This window comes from Protomyctophum parallelum (genome assembly GCF_964188405.1).
Source record: "Protomyctophum parallelum genome assembly, chromosome: 3".
NCBI lineage: Eukaryota > Metazoa > Chordata > Actinopteri > Myctophiformes > Myctophidae > Protomyctophum > Protomyctophum parallelum.
In genome coordinates, this window is record NC_139698.1 from 15,596,442 (window position 1) to 15,610,771 (window position 14,330).

Here is a 14,330-nt window from a genome sequence, read left to right on the forward strand (position 1 = left end):
CATAATAGTATGTTTTATTTTCAAATAGATGGAGGTGTGGTCTCATGTGCAACATCAGCGTTTTCGACACAGGTGCATTTCCCAGTGTGATCACAGCGCACCTGGAGGACATAGGAGCCATTGACCGTCACTCAGGTTGAAGTTTCAAGGACATTTAAAGCCTTTCTGGTTTAGAAGTTGCAGGGGAGACAAACTCAGTCTCAAACACAGCAGTGACAGCACACGGTTAAAGTGATCGAGCTCGACTACCATTTCCTTAGATTTGTATCTCCAAAATAGGCTATGTGGCTGAACACATTCGATATCGTCCCGTCGGGACATTCAGTGAGGGCAATTTTATTGACGTTGTTGACTATTTCAGGTAAGAAGACTGAAATTGACACACACACACACACACACACACACACACACACACACACACACACACACACACACACACACACACACACACACACACACACACACACACACACACACACACACACACACACACACACACACACACGAGAGTGAGAGATTTCAGCCCAATTAACAGCATTTTAAATCGTGTGTGTGTGTGTGTGTGTGTGTGTGCACAATCTCTCTCTCTCTCTCTCTCTCTCTCTAAATTTGTACACACAATCGCTCTCTCTCTCTCTCTCTCTCTCTCTCTCTCTGCACACACACACACACACACACACACACACACACACACACACACACACACACACACACACACACACTGTGCGCTCGCGCACACATAGAGAGAGATGGAGATACCTTATATAAATTAGTACATATACTTACCCAAGTAATTTCCCTGTTCTATTGATTCAGGTGTGCGTTGTGACCTGGACATTTCACCCCCTGGGCCCAAACTGGTCAATGCCAAAGTTGGCAGCAATGTGACGTTGGTTGTGTCCATCAGTGGTGCTCCAGATCCTGTGGTTCGGTGGTTTATACCTACCTACCTACCTGTGGTCACCTGGACTATTGGCTCCACTCTCCCCCCGGATGTAGCAGATAGCCACAAAGGAGTATTGAAGCTTGAAACAAATGGATCTCTTACTTTTGTAAATGTACAGCTTGGGTACAGCAACAACTACACTATAGAAATAACAAAGGCTGGACTGGATATAGCCTTTGCTTTTTTCACTCTAAAAGTATATGGTAAGTATTAGTATATGAGGTAATTGTTTGTAGACATGTTGGGCAAAACGCAAAGATGGATCACTGTCAGAAAATAAATTATTCTAGAGCAGTATATCTAACCTAACTTCTGGGTTCCTTGAGGATGTTCCAGGTCCGACAGGTCTGAGAATGTTCTGGGGGTCCTTGAAATGAGAGGGAAAAAATAAATAAATTATATATATATATATATATATATATACATTTCAAAGCCACTGGCAAAACTCTTCTCGTAGTAGTACCTCAAATGAAGATGGACTGAATTGAAATTTGTGTTTATTATTAGGCTGTGGAATAGTTTGTGAGGTACACACACACACACACACACACACACACACACACACACACACACACCTTAGAGTATATACACACCACCATTGTTTTAATTATCTAGTGTGCAGTTGGACAATTTGACCAAAGGGTGGTGCTAATGGAAAGGCCTTGGGGTTACCAAAATCAACAGGGCTCATCCGGTTTAATGAATTTGCCCAGCAAGTGCCCTCGCAATTCACCTATTAGATTAACCCATTTGATCGTCTCTGTAGCCCTGATGCTAGTGGGCCTAAAACACTTAAATGAGGAGGGGGGGGGGGGGGGGGTGTGTGTTCTCAACAATAACACTAACCTTTTCTTTTGCAGAACTCATTCAGGATGTTACTGTAAATGTGGAACCTGATGTCGTGGAGGAGGAATCCATCAGCTTCACTCTGCGTTATAGCACAGTGCAAGGTGTGCCTCAGCGGTGGACGTGGTACTTCAACAGAAAGGAGATAAAGGACAGCTCCCACTACTCAGTCAAGCAAAAGAGTCTTGTGATCAGTCAGCCAAACCGCAGCGACACAGGACAGTACAGTTTGAACCTGAGGAACCCCTATAGCAATGTTACGACTTACAGGAACGTCACAGTGCTGTGTAAGACTCACACACATTTACCATAATGCATGACGGCTATTTTGATATGACCTCATACTCAACTCTACCCACAAGTATAAAGAAAGAGCAAAATAGCCAGCTTTTCCCTATCTGCTGTTTTCTGCACACCAAAAGAAAGATTTTTCTTTCTTTATCTGTCTTTACACATCTCATTTAATTATATAAAATTTAAAATTTAAATTAAATAATAGTTCTCTGGTGTTTTATGATGTGAATATCTTTTCACATTTTGCCATCCACCGAACCACCACAATTCTCTCTCAGACATGCGCTCCAATGAGTGCCCCTCTCTAGTTAACTTGCTCTTGATAGTAGAGTAGAGATTGCTTAGGGAGACTACACGGTTATAATACTTCTGTCGTGTTTTGGGGGGGCGAAAGGCCTCTTTTTCCGGATCGGAACGAAACTTTGCCCAAATCTTTGAATTGTATATACAGTCAAGTGTAATCATATTTTTCCATTAGTGGATTTTTTTAAATGAAGCTCATGTCTCTTCCATGCTTTATGGTTTTCCTACAGATGGACCAGATGAACCCAGAGTTGTGGTCAGTCCAGAAGAGCCCTTCTATGTGTCTGGGGATTCCGTCAACCTCTCCTGTCAGTCTGAGGGTTTCCCAGTTCCATCTGCTGACTGGATCTTTGGAGGACAGATCCTTCCCAGTTCCCACAAAGGATTCCTCAATCTGACTAATTTACAAGCCAGTCATCAGGGAGGTGTGTACACCTGCATGTTACTCAATGAGAAGACTGGAAAACGGCGACGGAGGAATGTGACCATCAATGTTTACGGTATGCAGAATATACTGGGCATACTCTTAAGGTGTATGAAGGGTTGCACTACTCCCAATGTCTTTAGACGGCTTCAATTCAAACTGTAATCTGTCCTATAGAGGAAACATTGATTAAGGCTTAATTATTTATGTTTTATGCAAACTGCAGTGATCAACCATAGTGATTTAGTAGTTAATGAATTAACGTTTCTGTTAGTTCTTTTATAATTCAACAGTAATACATAATCTAATCTCTTGTTGGACAGAGAGGCCCTCGGGTAGCCCACTGTGCTCTGTTCATTCAGTCTCTGACAACAGTGACCTGCAGTACAAGTGTCAGTGGCCTGGGGGCACACCAAAGGCCCTGCTCTCATTCCCTGCTCTGACCAACGGCAGTAGTGGTGCTGCAGAGTTTAGCTTGACAATGACTGCCTCACAGGAACTCAGCGGGAAAACAGTTATATGCTTTGCTGATCACCCACTCCAACAGAATAACTGTAACGTTACTGCACGTAAGTTTCAGACATTCCCAGACAGTATATATGCCTAACTATATGAACCCTATATGGGGCGAACTTTAGGCAAAAATAGCTGATCTACAAGCTCACATTGTGACATGTGAGCTTGTAGATTAGATATTTTTGCCGAAGATGTAGAGGAAATACAGGAGGGGGCCTATACAGTATAGAGCCCCTGGTGCCCCATGATGCACTTACTGACTTTTGTAAAATCTTTATATTTCCCAGGAAGTCCTATGGCGTTATTACCAATTGTCAGGACCACAATTGAGATGAGTGGCAAAATACTTGTCACCATTCAGTGCATCAGTCAAGCCTCGCCTACAGCTGTCATCTCATGGTCGAAAGGGAATGAATCTTTAACCAATGGAATGCAGTACCAGATCAGTACTGACACCACACAGCTCAGTATGAGAGATTTCAACATCACCAGCTTTCTCCTGGAAAACTACACCTGTACTTGTACAAACCCACTGGGCAGCCAGACAAGGAACACTCGGTTACAAGGTATAGTGTTTTCTTTGTCAGTGCTTTCTTGTATTTAGTTTTGTTTATAGGCTTTTTTTTCTTTCGTTTTTTGCCATAACCTATTACGCTTTCCAGTTTAGATATTTATATTAAAGTAGTAAGGAGTAAGTTGCCTATGCATTATTATGTAGAGCATGGGCTCGACGAGAGTGTTAGCAAGATCTCAGCTGCACAATGAACCCTTAGACAGAATGCTAAGTAATACCTGAGATTGCTTTCTCGCTCAAACAAGGCTCCATAGTCTCCTTGCACTCCCCCCTTTGCTCTCTCTCTCTCTCTCTCTCTCTCTCTCCCCCCCCCCCCCCCCTCTAGCTGTCTCTCACAATCCACCCCACTCTCTCTCTCTCTCCAGGCCCCACCATCTCGGATTCCAGTCTGTTCCCTAATCAAGATGGAACCATCATCACATTGACCTGGGAGGTCCCGCCTACCTCTGTCGTTACAGGTAAAGTAACCATGATTTTGGCTAGAACAGTGTTACCGATTTACCGATAACCCCCAACCACCAATAATACTTACATTGCATGGGAATTTGGGAACCTAGCCTTCCTTTTAAAAGAATGTGCATGTCAGCAAAACTGCAGGAGGAACGATGACATGGTATGTTGAAAACAAAAACTCTAAACATAGGGGTGTAAACAGGGGCGGAGCTAACGGGGGTGTAGGGGGGGTGGTCACACCCCGGCCCGGACCTCCTGAGGGCCCGGGCTGTCAGCTGACCGATTGACGATTTTTTACACAGTCACTCACGACTGATAAAACCAGCGGGCCCCCGCGAATCCCGCAATTAACCAGATACAGAGCTTATATAGCCTATATAATAGCCTACACTTTAGCAAAATATCATGTCTGATGAGAATGTACTGCGCTGGACTGTACAAGCACCGTGGAGTCTGTCTCAAGCCCACCACACACCGGCTGCGTCCGCCGCGCGGCGCGGACACAGCCGCCTCCATTATTTTCAATGAACCTAACGCACACCGGCTCCGTCCGCCGCGGCGCCTGGCGCGCCGATAGAACCCAGTTCTATTTTCCAGGCCTTCACACTCTCTCCAACAGACATCCTCACTTCTCAGCCACGCTCCAAAAGTGCAGCACCTGTCACTCATTAGTAGGCTAATCACTCTGTGAGGATTTAGGAGTGCATATGTGTGGATAACTTCCTTTTCTCCACAACGGACTGTTTAGATTCTAAACCCCTTCTTGTTTCTTTTCCCTGTGTGCGATCACTCACTAAGGTGAAACAGAACACAAAGATGAGTAGTAGACTCTAACACACTGACGCACGCACCTCTCTCTCTCTCTACGTCTCTCTCTCTCTCTGTCTCTCTCTCTGTCTCTACGTCTCTCTCTCTACGTCTCTCTCTCTCTCTCTCTCTCTCTCTCTCTCTCTCTCTACGTCTCTCTCTCTCTCTCTCGTGTGTGTCACAGACACATAGGCGCGATCAATAATATATAGCATAAATAACAGGCAAAATATAGCACTTTCCCTCTATCTGTGACTGTGATCAGCTCCTCACACACAACTCCTCTCTCGACTCTCGTCCATGCACGCCTGCTCAAATGAGCAGCAACTGTTTGCGTAAATGTTTTTTTTTTTTTTTCGTCGGGGGGGGGGGGGGGGGGGGGGGGTGGTGCTGTTGAGAGTCAGGTTCGGTGAGGCCCGGTCGTGCCGTCTCACACCCCGGCCCGGGCCAATGTTGTTCCGCCACTGGGTGTAAATATTGCTCAATATAGAGCACCGAAGTCCTGACGTCACTGTCAGTAGAGGGTGTCAATCCACAGGTTTGTGTACTTTTTATTTGCATTGTAATCTCCATAGAGGGATTTTAGATCGCCTCATATAAGAACTGTGTTTGAAAAATAAACCGATCACCACGGCCTTTTCACTCATATGGATATGAAGCATCGACTGAAGGTGGAAATGTACAAATATACCCAAAGAGTAACAAAATAAGCGTTAGAAACGAGTCAAACAACCCAGAGACTACATTTCCAGGTAGGCGGGTGGCTGCATCTGCCTGTCGCACAACAGAAACTGAATGTTAACTACGTTTATTTTTATTTTTTATTTTATTGATATTTAATGTTTCGTGGTTAGTACGAGTCGAGTCACCACCAGCTGAGCTTACGTCAACGAGGAACGCAATGTGTTGACAGCTGGGCGTGAGATATATTAGTAGCGACATTGCCTTCATATGTAGTTTCAAGGCTTTTGCAGCCACATTAATTCGATTTTCTCTAGAAACTGGCTGTATCAAATATGAATGGACATCATTAACGACGCACAGCCACGCCCCTGACAGAAAGGCCAGGGTGGTCGATTTATTTTTTTAATTTTTAACACAGTTCTTATATGAAGCGACCTAAAATCGCCCTATGGAGATTTCACTGCAAATAAAAAAATACATGAACCTGTGTATTGGCGCCCTCTACTGAAAGTGACGTCAGACTTCGGTGCTCTATGCCAAGGCATTGGTTGAGCACTATGTTTTGTGTTGGAAAAGTACAAAAGGATTGTGGTAGTTATGGCCCATTTTGTTAAACTTGTACACTTGTTTAATTTATTGGTCACCCACACAGGAGGCCAGGGTTTCAAACGTGAGATTTCAGAATGTATGTTATTTTAAATATCATGGGGCCAGGTGTCAATTGGGGCTACAGATAAATACATAATTTGCTCTTATCTTATCATTTTGATTCAAACATGGTCACATATGCTCTGTTTCAGGTTTTGCCATCCAAATGAAAGGACCTGATCTCATTGACATCAAATATGAAGCGCAAAATAGAGGGTCCTCAAGGCAATTCGAAACCATTCAGCAGAAACCTGGCTCCACTCGAAGTACAGATATCTCTACCCTGGATCCCAAATCTACATACAGGTTCCGCATCATCCCAAATGTTGGTCGAACCACCGGAGAGCCATCTGAGGTCCATAGAATTGGACCAGGTATGATATGAAGGACTCGGTCAATAAGGACATTATTAGAAATGTATTTCAACCAAATTATTGCCAGATTTTCAGTATTCATCAGGCCCAGCAGGCACAGTCCTAAAGTCCTTTACTCCACTATAATTTGTGGTATTTTTAACTGTAGGTGAGGGACTAAAAGGCCCAGCTATCGCGGGCATTGCAGCAGGAATTCCCTGCAGCCTCCTCTTCCTCGTTCTCCTCATTAGCCTCATCTGCGTCTGTGTCACGTGCTACAAGAAAAAAGGTAACGCTCATCTTTCTTCAGCACCAAACCCTAAATCACCCGTGAATTTGTTTGAACATGTGGCTTTTAAATTCGGACACTTATCCCATCAACACTCTCACTATAATCTGTTTTCACACTGTAGGTCAACAGAGAAGCTATCCAAAGTCCAATGTTGTCAAGGTTAGCATTTGGATGTCAAGTGGGAAGGAAATTGGATGTCAAGTGGGAAGGATTTTAATTAATGTGTTTTATTGTGGTTCGTTTGAGATTAATTTCCTACTCTCCTCTGTCACAGGTGGTGACAACACATACACCACCAGATATAATGTTAGTCCCCCATGACCTGCTGACAGGAGGCCTGAAACCTCCCCCTGACTACAACAGGTTACATCAGGTACCCTCCCTGTCGGATTTAAAAAGAAAAGCCAATTAAAATGATTACAATTATGCAATGAGTAAATGCATTTTAATTTCTTTCAGGACAATTCATCCGAGAGATCGATTCCCCTCCCCACATTTGTCCCTCCTCCACCTGTGAGATTTGCCACAACTGTTTAACACTTGTCAACATGTATAATTACAATCCATGTCTACTCCCTGTATGTAATTTTATTAATTCTTTATGCATATTTTATATGTTCAGTTATCTTGATTTAGACTATCAATAGTTGCTGGGTGTCTATTCTTTTTTCATACTTTGATTGTTTTAATGAAATGTTATTTATTTATTTATACAATTATAATGTAAATATTACATCATAATTTATATTACCAGTAGTTGATGGCATATACAATTTATCCTACTAGGGGAGAGATATTGCTTGTTTTGCTATTTATTGCTATCTATTCTACAACTATATATATATATATTTTTTTTAATGTAGGCCTACTGTAACAATGATATATCTTTTTTGTACAATAAAGCAAATGTAAATTCAGTTAATGTTTGCATCAATTAATGTAGCCTGTCTTAGAGGCAGCTTGATCAGTGACAACTTATTGTCACTGATCAACTTTTCATTTCTTGTAAAATGTATGCCAGAATATAGGTCAAGATATTCCTGGTTCTTATTTACTATAGTTCATAACATTTCTGCATTCTATTCTCTTAAAACATTGCCTCATTTTCCTACTATAGGCTTAATTGTCTTTTTTGGTATCTGTTGTACTCTAGTTTCAGTACAGTACATGCCATTTAGTTTATTTCTTGTAAGTAACTGTTAAAGCTCTTAAAGATCACTTGCAGCTAGATGTTTCCTGTTTTTCTGACACAATATACATATGCTACTGTGCATGTTTGAACTGACCTTAGGGAAATACAGATAGTGATGAAAAATTGTATTTTGTTCATATCATTTGTCCTTGATGGTGTCTGCTTCTCCCTTCCGGTCTGTGCTCTATTATTGTGTGTGGATGTTTTGATGATGAGTGTCTGATGCTATAGCATCTACACAAACAGTTGTTTGGAACATGCATATGAAATGATACCAGTTTGATCATGGTTTGTATGTGAGGGAGTGGCTAAACCCATTTGACCACAGATCAAAAACGGTGTTGCATGTGAAGACTGTCAAGGACTGGTCATCAGAGACGACAAGGAACTGTTAAGGTATTTTAAGCGTTTTTTTAAAATGCATTCTTGCATCTGCAAGTGCAATGTAATGAAAATGCATCTGGTTTTCAGATATTAGGCTAATCTGTGTTTTTGATTTATTTTCAACTTTTCTATTCTGTATAGCATTAACTTTTATGTTTCACTCAGGACCCAGGATCATGGCCTTTAGAAGACATCACTGTTTTGTCCTTCAAGGTACTTTTGATCATATATTCTTTTGATTTATGCACATTTATTTGTATTCGCTAAATTAGGCTTTAATCCTCTTATCAACTTTTGTCTCCAGTGGTTTGGACTGCATTAGCGGTGGGTGAGAAGTGGACTGTTAGAATTCCAACCGAGGTTTCTGCCTTCACTGGGTCTTGTGTGGTCATCCCCTGTTCCTTCACTCACCCAAGTTATCACAAGCCTCGTGATGTTTTTTGGTACCAGTATTCCAAGATACCTTCACGCTACCCATTGGTATACAGTAGAACTCAGCCGCAAGAAGTAATGGAGATCTTCAGAGGCAGAACTGAACTTCTGGGCAATGCTGCTGATGGAAATTGTACTTTAAAGATTAATGACATTATTGCCCAGGACAATGGACAGACAATCTATCCCTGGATCGATCAAGCTAGGTTTAACTTCTATCTGACGGTGGTAACCCTGGTAGTCAAAGGTAACTGCTAACACTCAGGAGTCAGGGATGTAATGAAGTACATGAAACGGTGATCTTTGATGAGAAATGTGTAGGTCAATGAAAACCTGGAATAGCATTGAAACATACCATCCCTGTGAATCTTTATTTTTGAAAGTTGTGAATTACTCATGTCAGAACAATGTCACTTTTTGTATTTTACAAATGTATATAGTATACTTAATAGCATACTTATTTTACAGAAACTGCAGCTACGCCAGAAATGGCTGTCAGTGGGGAGCAGGTGGAGGGACGCCATGTGAGGGTTTCCTGTGAGGTTATCCACTCCTGTCCTGCACATCCTCCCTCCCTTTCCTTTGGGAAGCAGAGAGGTGAGGCAGAGGTGAACGACACGGATGAGGGAGGCGGTCGCTGGCGTCTCCGCTCTGTTGTTACATTCACTGCCAAAGCGGATGATCATGGCAGAGCCATTGCGTGTGAGGTCATGCACCCAGGAGGACAGAGCGCTACTGAAAAGTTGGTTCTCAACGTGAGCTGTGAGTCCTGTCACCATTGTTAGCAATTACCATGTTACTGTATCATTAATGTGTGATTTGTTGGTGCAAATAATCACCTTTGAGTAGATGAGGCTGAGAGTACATGTAGGTTTTACTCTGTGCAGTAGAGGGTACTATTTTGCAATGCTTGAGAAATCCAGTAGCTTGCCTGACACACACTCTTTCATTTCGTTTACTTTTAATATATCTTTTAATGGTAGCGATTCAGAGCTGGAGCCAGGCTAATCTTGAACTGAAACCTTTGTCCAGTTAGTCATTAGAGCTATGGATTGGTGTACAGAACTAAATGTTAAGCTTGGCCACTTCTCCTCTGTGCATAAGGATACCTGCAAAGGTAATGCAGTGTAAACAACTAAACCCATTATTTTCTAAGCACCTGTGTCGGCACCAAAATGAGGAGGAACTAATAAATAATACAAAGAAAGGAAAGGAAAGTGAGCCGTTGCGACAGACGTCACTCTGAAACAATGTTGCATGCAATGCTGTATGTTCCACAGTTGTGCTTTTATTTTGGGACATCATCTGGCCCTATTTCAGATTCCCCCCGGTATGTGGACATCCTGGTTAGAGTTGATACAGATGTGTCCCTCACATGTACCAGTGATGCTAACCCTCCTGCCAGTTCCTTCTTGTGGTACAGTGTGAAGGATGGCCTGTCCACAGCTCTGAACCACACCACAAAGACTATCACAGTCTCCAGGCTGAACCCTGACAAGAACATTTTCCACTGCACGGCAGTCAATGCTCTGGGCACAGCCAACTCTTCAGCTGCTTATGAGATCAGAGCTGAATGTGAGTTCTCAAAAGATGACCATATACATAACACACATGAACCTTAGCATTCTTATTCTGGACATAATAATAGGTGAGCATTTGGTGAAAATAGACAATCATTCAGCTAAAATAGTCCAAACCCCTGGGGTACCCTGGTCAAAAAAGTATATTAGGGTTTTAGTGGTTAATGACTGTACACCTTGTCTATGACATGTATGGTCATTGGTCAACAACACTCACTGCCAACAAAAAACACTTCTCAAAGTCTTTGTTAAAGGTAGTGAAATTCAAAATAAACCTTAGAAGGTATCGTAGTATATGAACACTTACATGGATAGGTCTTACTCTTTTACAGTGCCTCAGACAAATGTGACCATCAGCCAGTCACCGGTCCGATGGGAGATGGGAGAAACGACCACCTCTTCAGCTGCTTATGAGATCATAGCTGAATGTGAGTTCTCAAAAGAAAATAATTAATTGAAACAAATAAAGCAAACAAATTTACCATGCAACTAAATAATAAGAAATATAAACATTAGAATAGCTGGTTTTCCATCATATATTGAATACAGTATTTCAACTAGCACGAGCTGAGTGGCTATGTGCACATGCATGCGCGTGCACGTGATGGCATTAAAATACAGCCCTACTAGTTAAAACATCCACAGCACACCACTGATCATAGTATAGATGGCCTATTGCCCTCATTAATAGGAAGTACACTTGCATGGATATGTCTTTTCCAGCACCTCCGACAAATGTGACCATCAGCCAGTCACCGGTGCTTCCGATGGTGGCAGAAACGGTCAACTCTTCAGCTGCTTATGAGATCATAGCTGAATGTGAGTTCTCAAAAGATTACTTTAACCACATGGACCCTAGTATTCCTATTCTGGCCTCATTCATAGGATATGTCTTTTTCCAGCGCCTCCGACAAATGTGACCATCAGCCAGTCACCGGAGCGTCCGATGGTGGGTGAAACGGTCACCCTCTCCTGCCTGGGTCAGGGCTACCCACCACTGAGCTCCTTTAGATGGTACCAGATGCAGGGACAACATGTCATCCAGCACAGCGAGAACACTGAGCACCTCCGCCTCATGGAGCTGACCAGAGACATTGGATCATTTCGTTGCTTCGCTGGGAATGACATGGGAGAGGCCAGCTCACCAGTCACAACAGTGAATGTGGAATGTAAGTGACAATGCAAGGAGTATTCACCATACAATGTAATTCATGTTTTAAATTGCACTGACCATGGGACAGTTTGTAGCCGGGCCGAGCTACTCTTACTCAAAGCTAAAATATAGATAATTTATGTTATTCTCTCTCAGACTGCTTTTTTTATATACAGTGTATAGCTTAATCGGGCAACATTATATTACTACATTATTGCCATTCGCCCAGAGACAGTTTCCAGTGTTCCCGAATGTCAGCTATTTACAATATTACATTAGAGATTACTATCCCAGCATCCTAATGCTGACTGCTGGCGAGGCTTGTTCACATACCCAGATGTTAACTTTTCCTCATCCTTTTCCACCAGATGCTCCAATCATCCTGCCATCCTCTTCATGTTCTTTGGTCAATGACATCATCAGGTGTGAGTGTGTAGTGGATTCACATCCTCTGGGTAGCATCGACTGGACACCTTTGAACACACATGCTAATGGTACACTCAACATCACTGCTCAGATCAACTGGAGGATCCTGACATCTGTTCTCATCTCACCAGACAAAGATAATGTGAACAATATCCTTTGTAACTCAACCAATGAGCATGGAAGTGCTTTTGTCAGACTTTACGCTGGAGGCAAGTGAACACACACACACACACATACACATACACATACACATACACATACACAACACATACACATACACATACACATACACACACACACACACACATACACACACACATTATTAAATCTGGCCCTCATGACGGCATGTTGTGTGGTATACTATAGGAGGAACCTCATCTCAGTGTTGTCTGGTATAGGAGGAACCTCATCTCAGTCGACCATCTATGGAGGAGTTGGAATTGCCCTGGTGCTACTCTTTGCGTCTGTTCTTGTTTCTATTTGGAAATTGCACAAAAACAAAATGCAAGTATTGTGTGTGTGTGTGTGTGTGTGTGTGTCTATGTGTGCACGTGCAGAGAGAGATTGTGTCTGCGCGTGCAGAGAGAGATTGTGTGTGTGCGTGCAGAGAGAGATTGTGTGTGCACGTGCAGAGAGAGATTGTGTGTGCGCGTGGATAGAGAGAGATTGTGTGTGCACGTGCAGAGAGAGAGATTGTGTGTGTGCACTGCAGAGAGAGAGAGAGAGATTGTGTGTACACACTGTGCAGAGAGAGAGATTGTGTGTGTGCAGAGAGAGAGAGATTGTATGAGGAATTTAATTTGGTGCAGCTGTGGGCATATACTGTAGAATTGAATAATTTGTGTTATACTCCCTATTTGATATGTTTTCAGGAGTGCAAACATCAATCGCACAATGGATGAGCTGGAGACTGTGAGAGCTTGAGGGTGCTGCAGCTGAATCTGTATGCCTCCACTGATCATGAAAGTATAGCACATTTATTGTTTTGTGATATTGTTAATGTACAATGCATTTATGCAAATGTTTATACTGTAACGGAAATACGGAATACGTCCCTGTGTTTTCCCAGGGTTCCCAGATTTCTGCGTTAACTGCATATGACTTTCAAGCCCAGTATGACCAGCAAACACCTGGCCGTGTGACCAGATATTCAAAATAATTTAACTACTTCAACTTTGTTTACGTGACTTCCTTCCTTGAAACAAGACGATGCATTGAATTTTGAGCTTGTAGATTGGCTACTTTCACCTGTTAATGTTCGCCTGTTATGACATTGTGCAGAAGAAATGGAAGTCTGCACAATCGCTTCTGCTCCACAGTGTTTTTATTCTTTTAAAACACCGACAAACAACACAAAACGTCTGTTATGACATGCCAAATGTACATTAGGGACACTGGGGTTCATGTGGTTAGAGTCATATGGCAAATGGCGAGTGTTATAAGCAGTTGTCTTGATAACGTTTAACGTATGTGAATTAAAAAATCGAAATGTCTATGATCTTCCTGTGTTAATCCTATTATTAATACTGTATACAGTACACATTGTTTTTTAATACGTTCTTCACTATTCAAGTTTTGTGCACTGCAACTCTCCTTAAGGTGAACACACAGGGCCAATGCTGTGCTGTATGGAGTGTGTGCAAGAGACTTTATTTAAGCAGCCATTTGGTCATGTGTCTGTTCTGAACATGTATCTGGCCCCACGCCCCGCCGTCCCACCCAGCCAACCGTGTGAAAGAAATTGTGCGCTTCAGCATGTTGCATTGACTGCAGCAGTACTGCAAGCCTCTGCACATCCACAGTTCCAGAATGCAGACGACGGGACTGTGGTACCTCGTTATCCCTCACACAACCCCACCCCCGCTGTCCCCCTACACACCGCTCCCCCACCCCCGTCGTCCCCCTACACACCGCTCCCCCACGCGTACATGATCTACACTCCCAAACTCTCCCACCTAGTTGAATGTGAAAGGGTCACGTGCTGCTTCACCCTTCAGCTCAAGTGCATTTGTTTTGTGTCGAT

At 42.8% G+C, this 14,330-nt stretch overlaps 1 protein-coding gene across 1 annotated transcript; it reads left to right on the plus strand.

Annotated features, from left to right (window-relative positions):
• Positions 1–190: 190 nt before the first annotated feature.
• vsig10l (V-set and immunoglobulin domain containing 10 like) lies at positions 191–8,263 on the plus strand (the record flags this gene model as incomplete). Its single annotated transcript, XM_083762023.1, has 12 exons — positions 191–361; positions 817–1,149; positions 1,807–2,079; positions 2,620–2,889; positions 3,137–3,382; positions 3,617–3,895; positions 4,269–4,361; positions 6,648–6,869; positions 7,018–7,137; positions 7,262–7,299; positions 7,415–7,513; positions 8,258–8,263. Exons 1-12 carry the CDS (start codon positions 283–285, stop codon positions 8,261–8,263), a joined length of 2,058 nt encoding a protein of 685 aa, XP_083618149.1. The 5' UTR covers positions 191–282.
• Between the last annotated feature and the right edge of the window lie 6,067 nt (positions 8,264–14,330).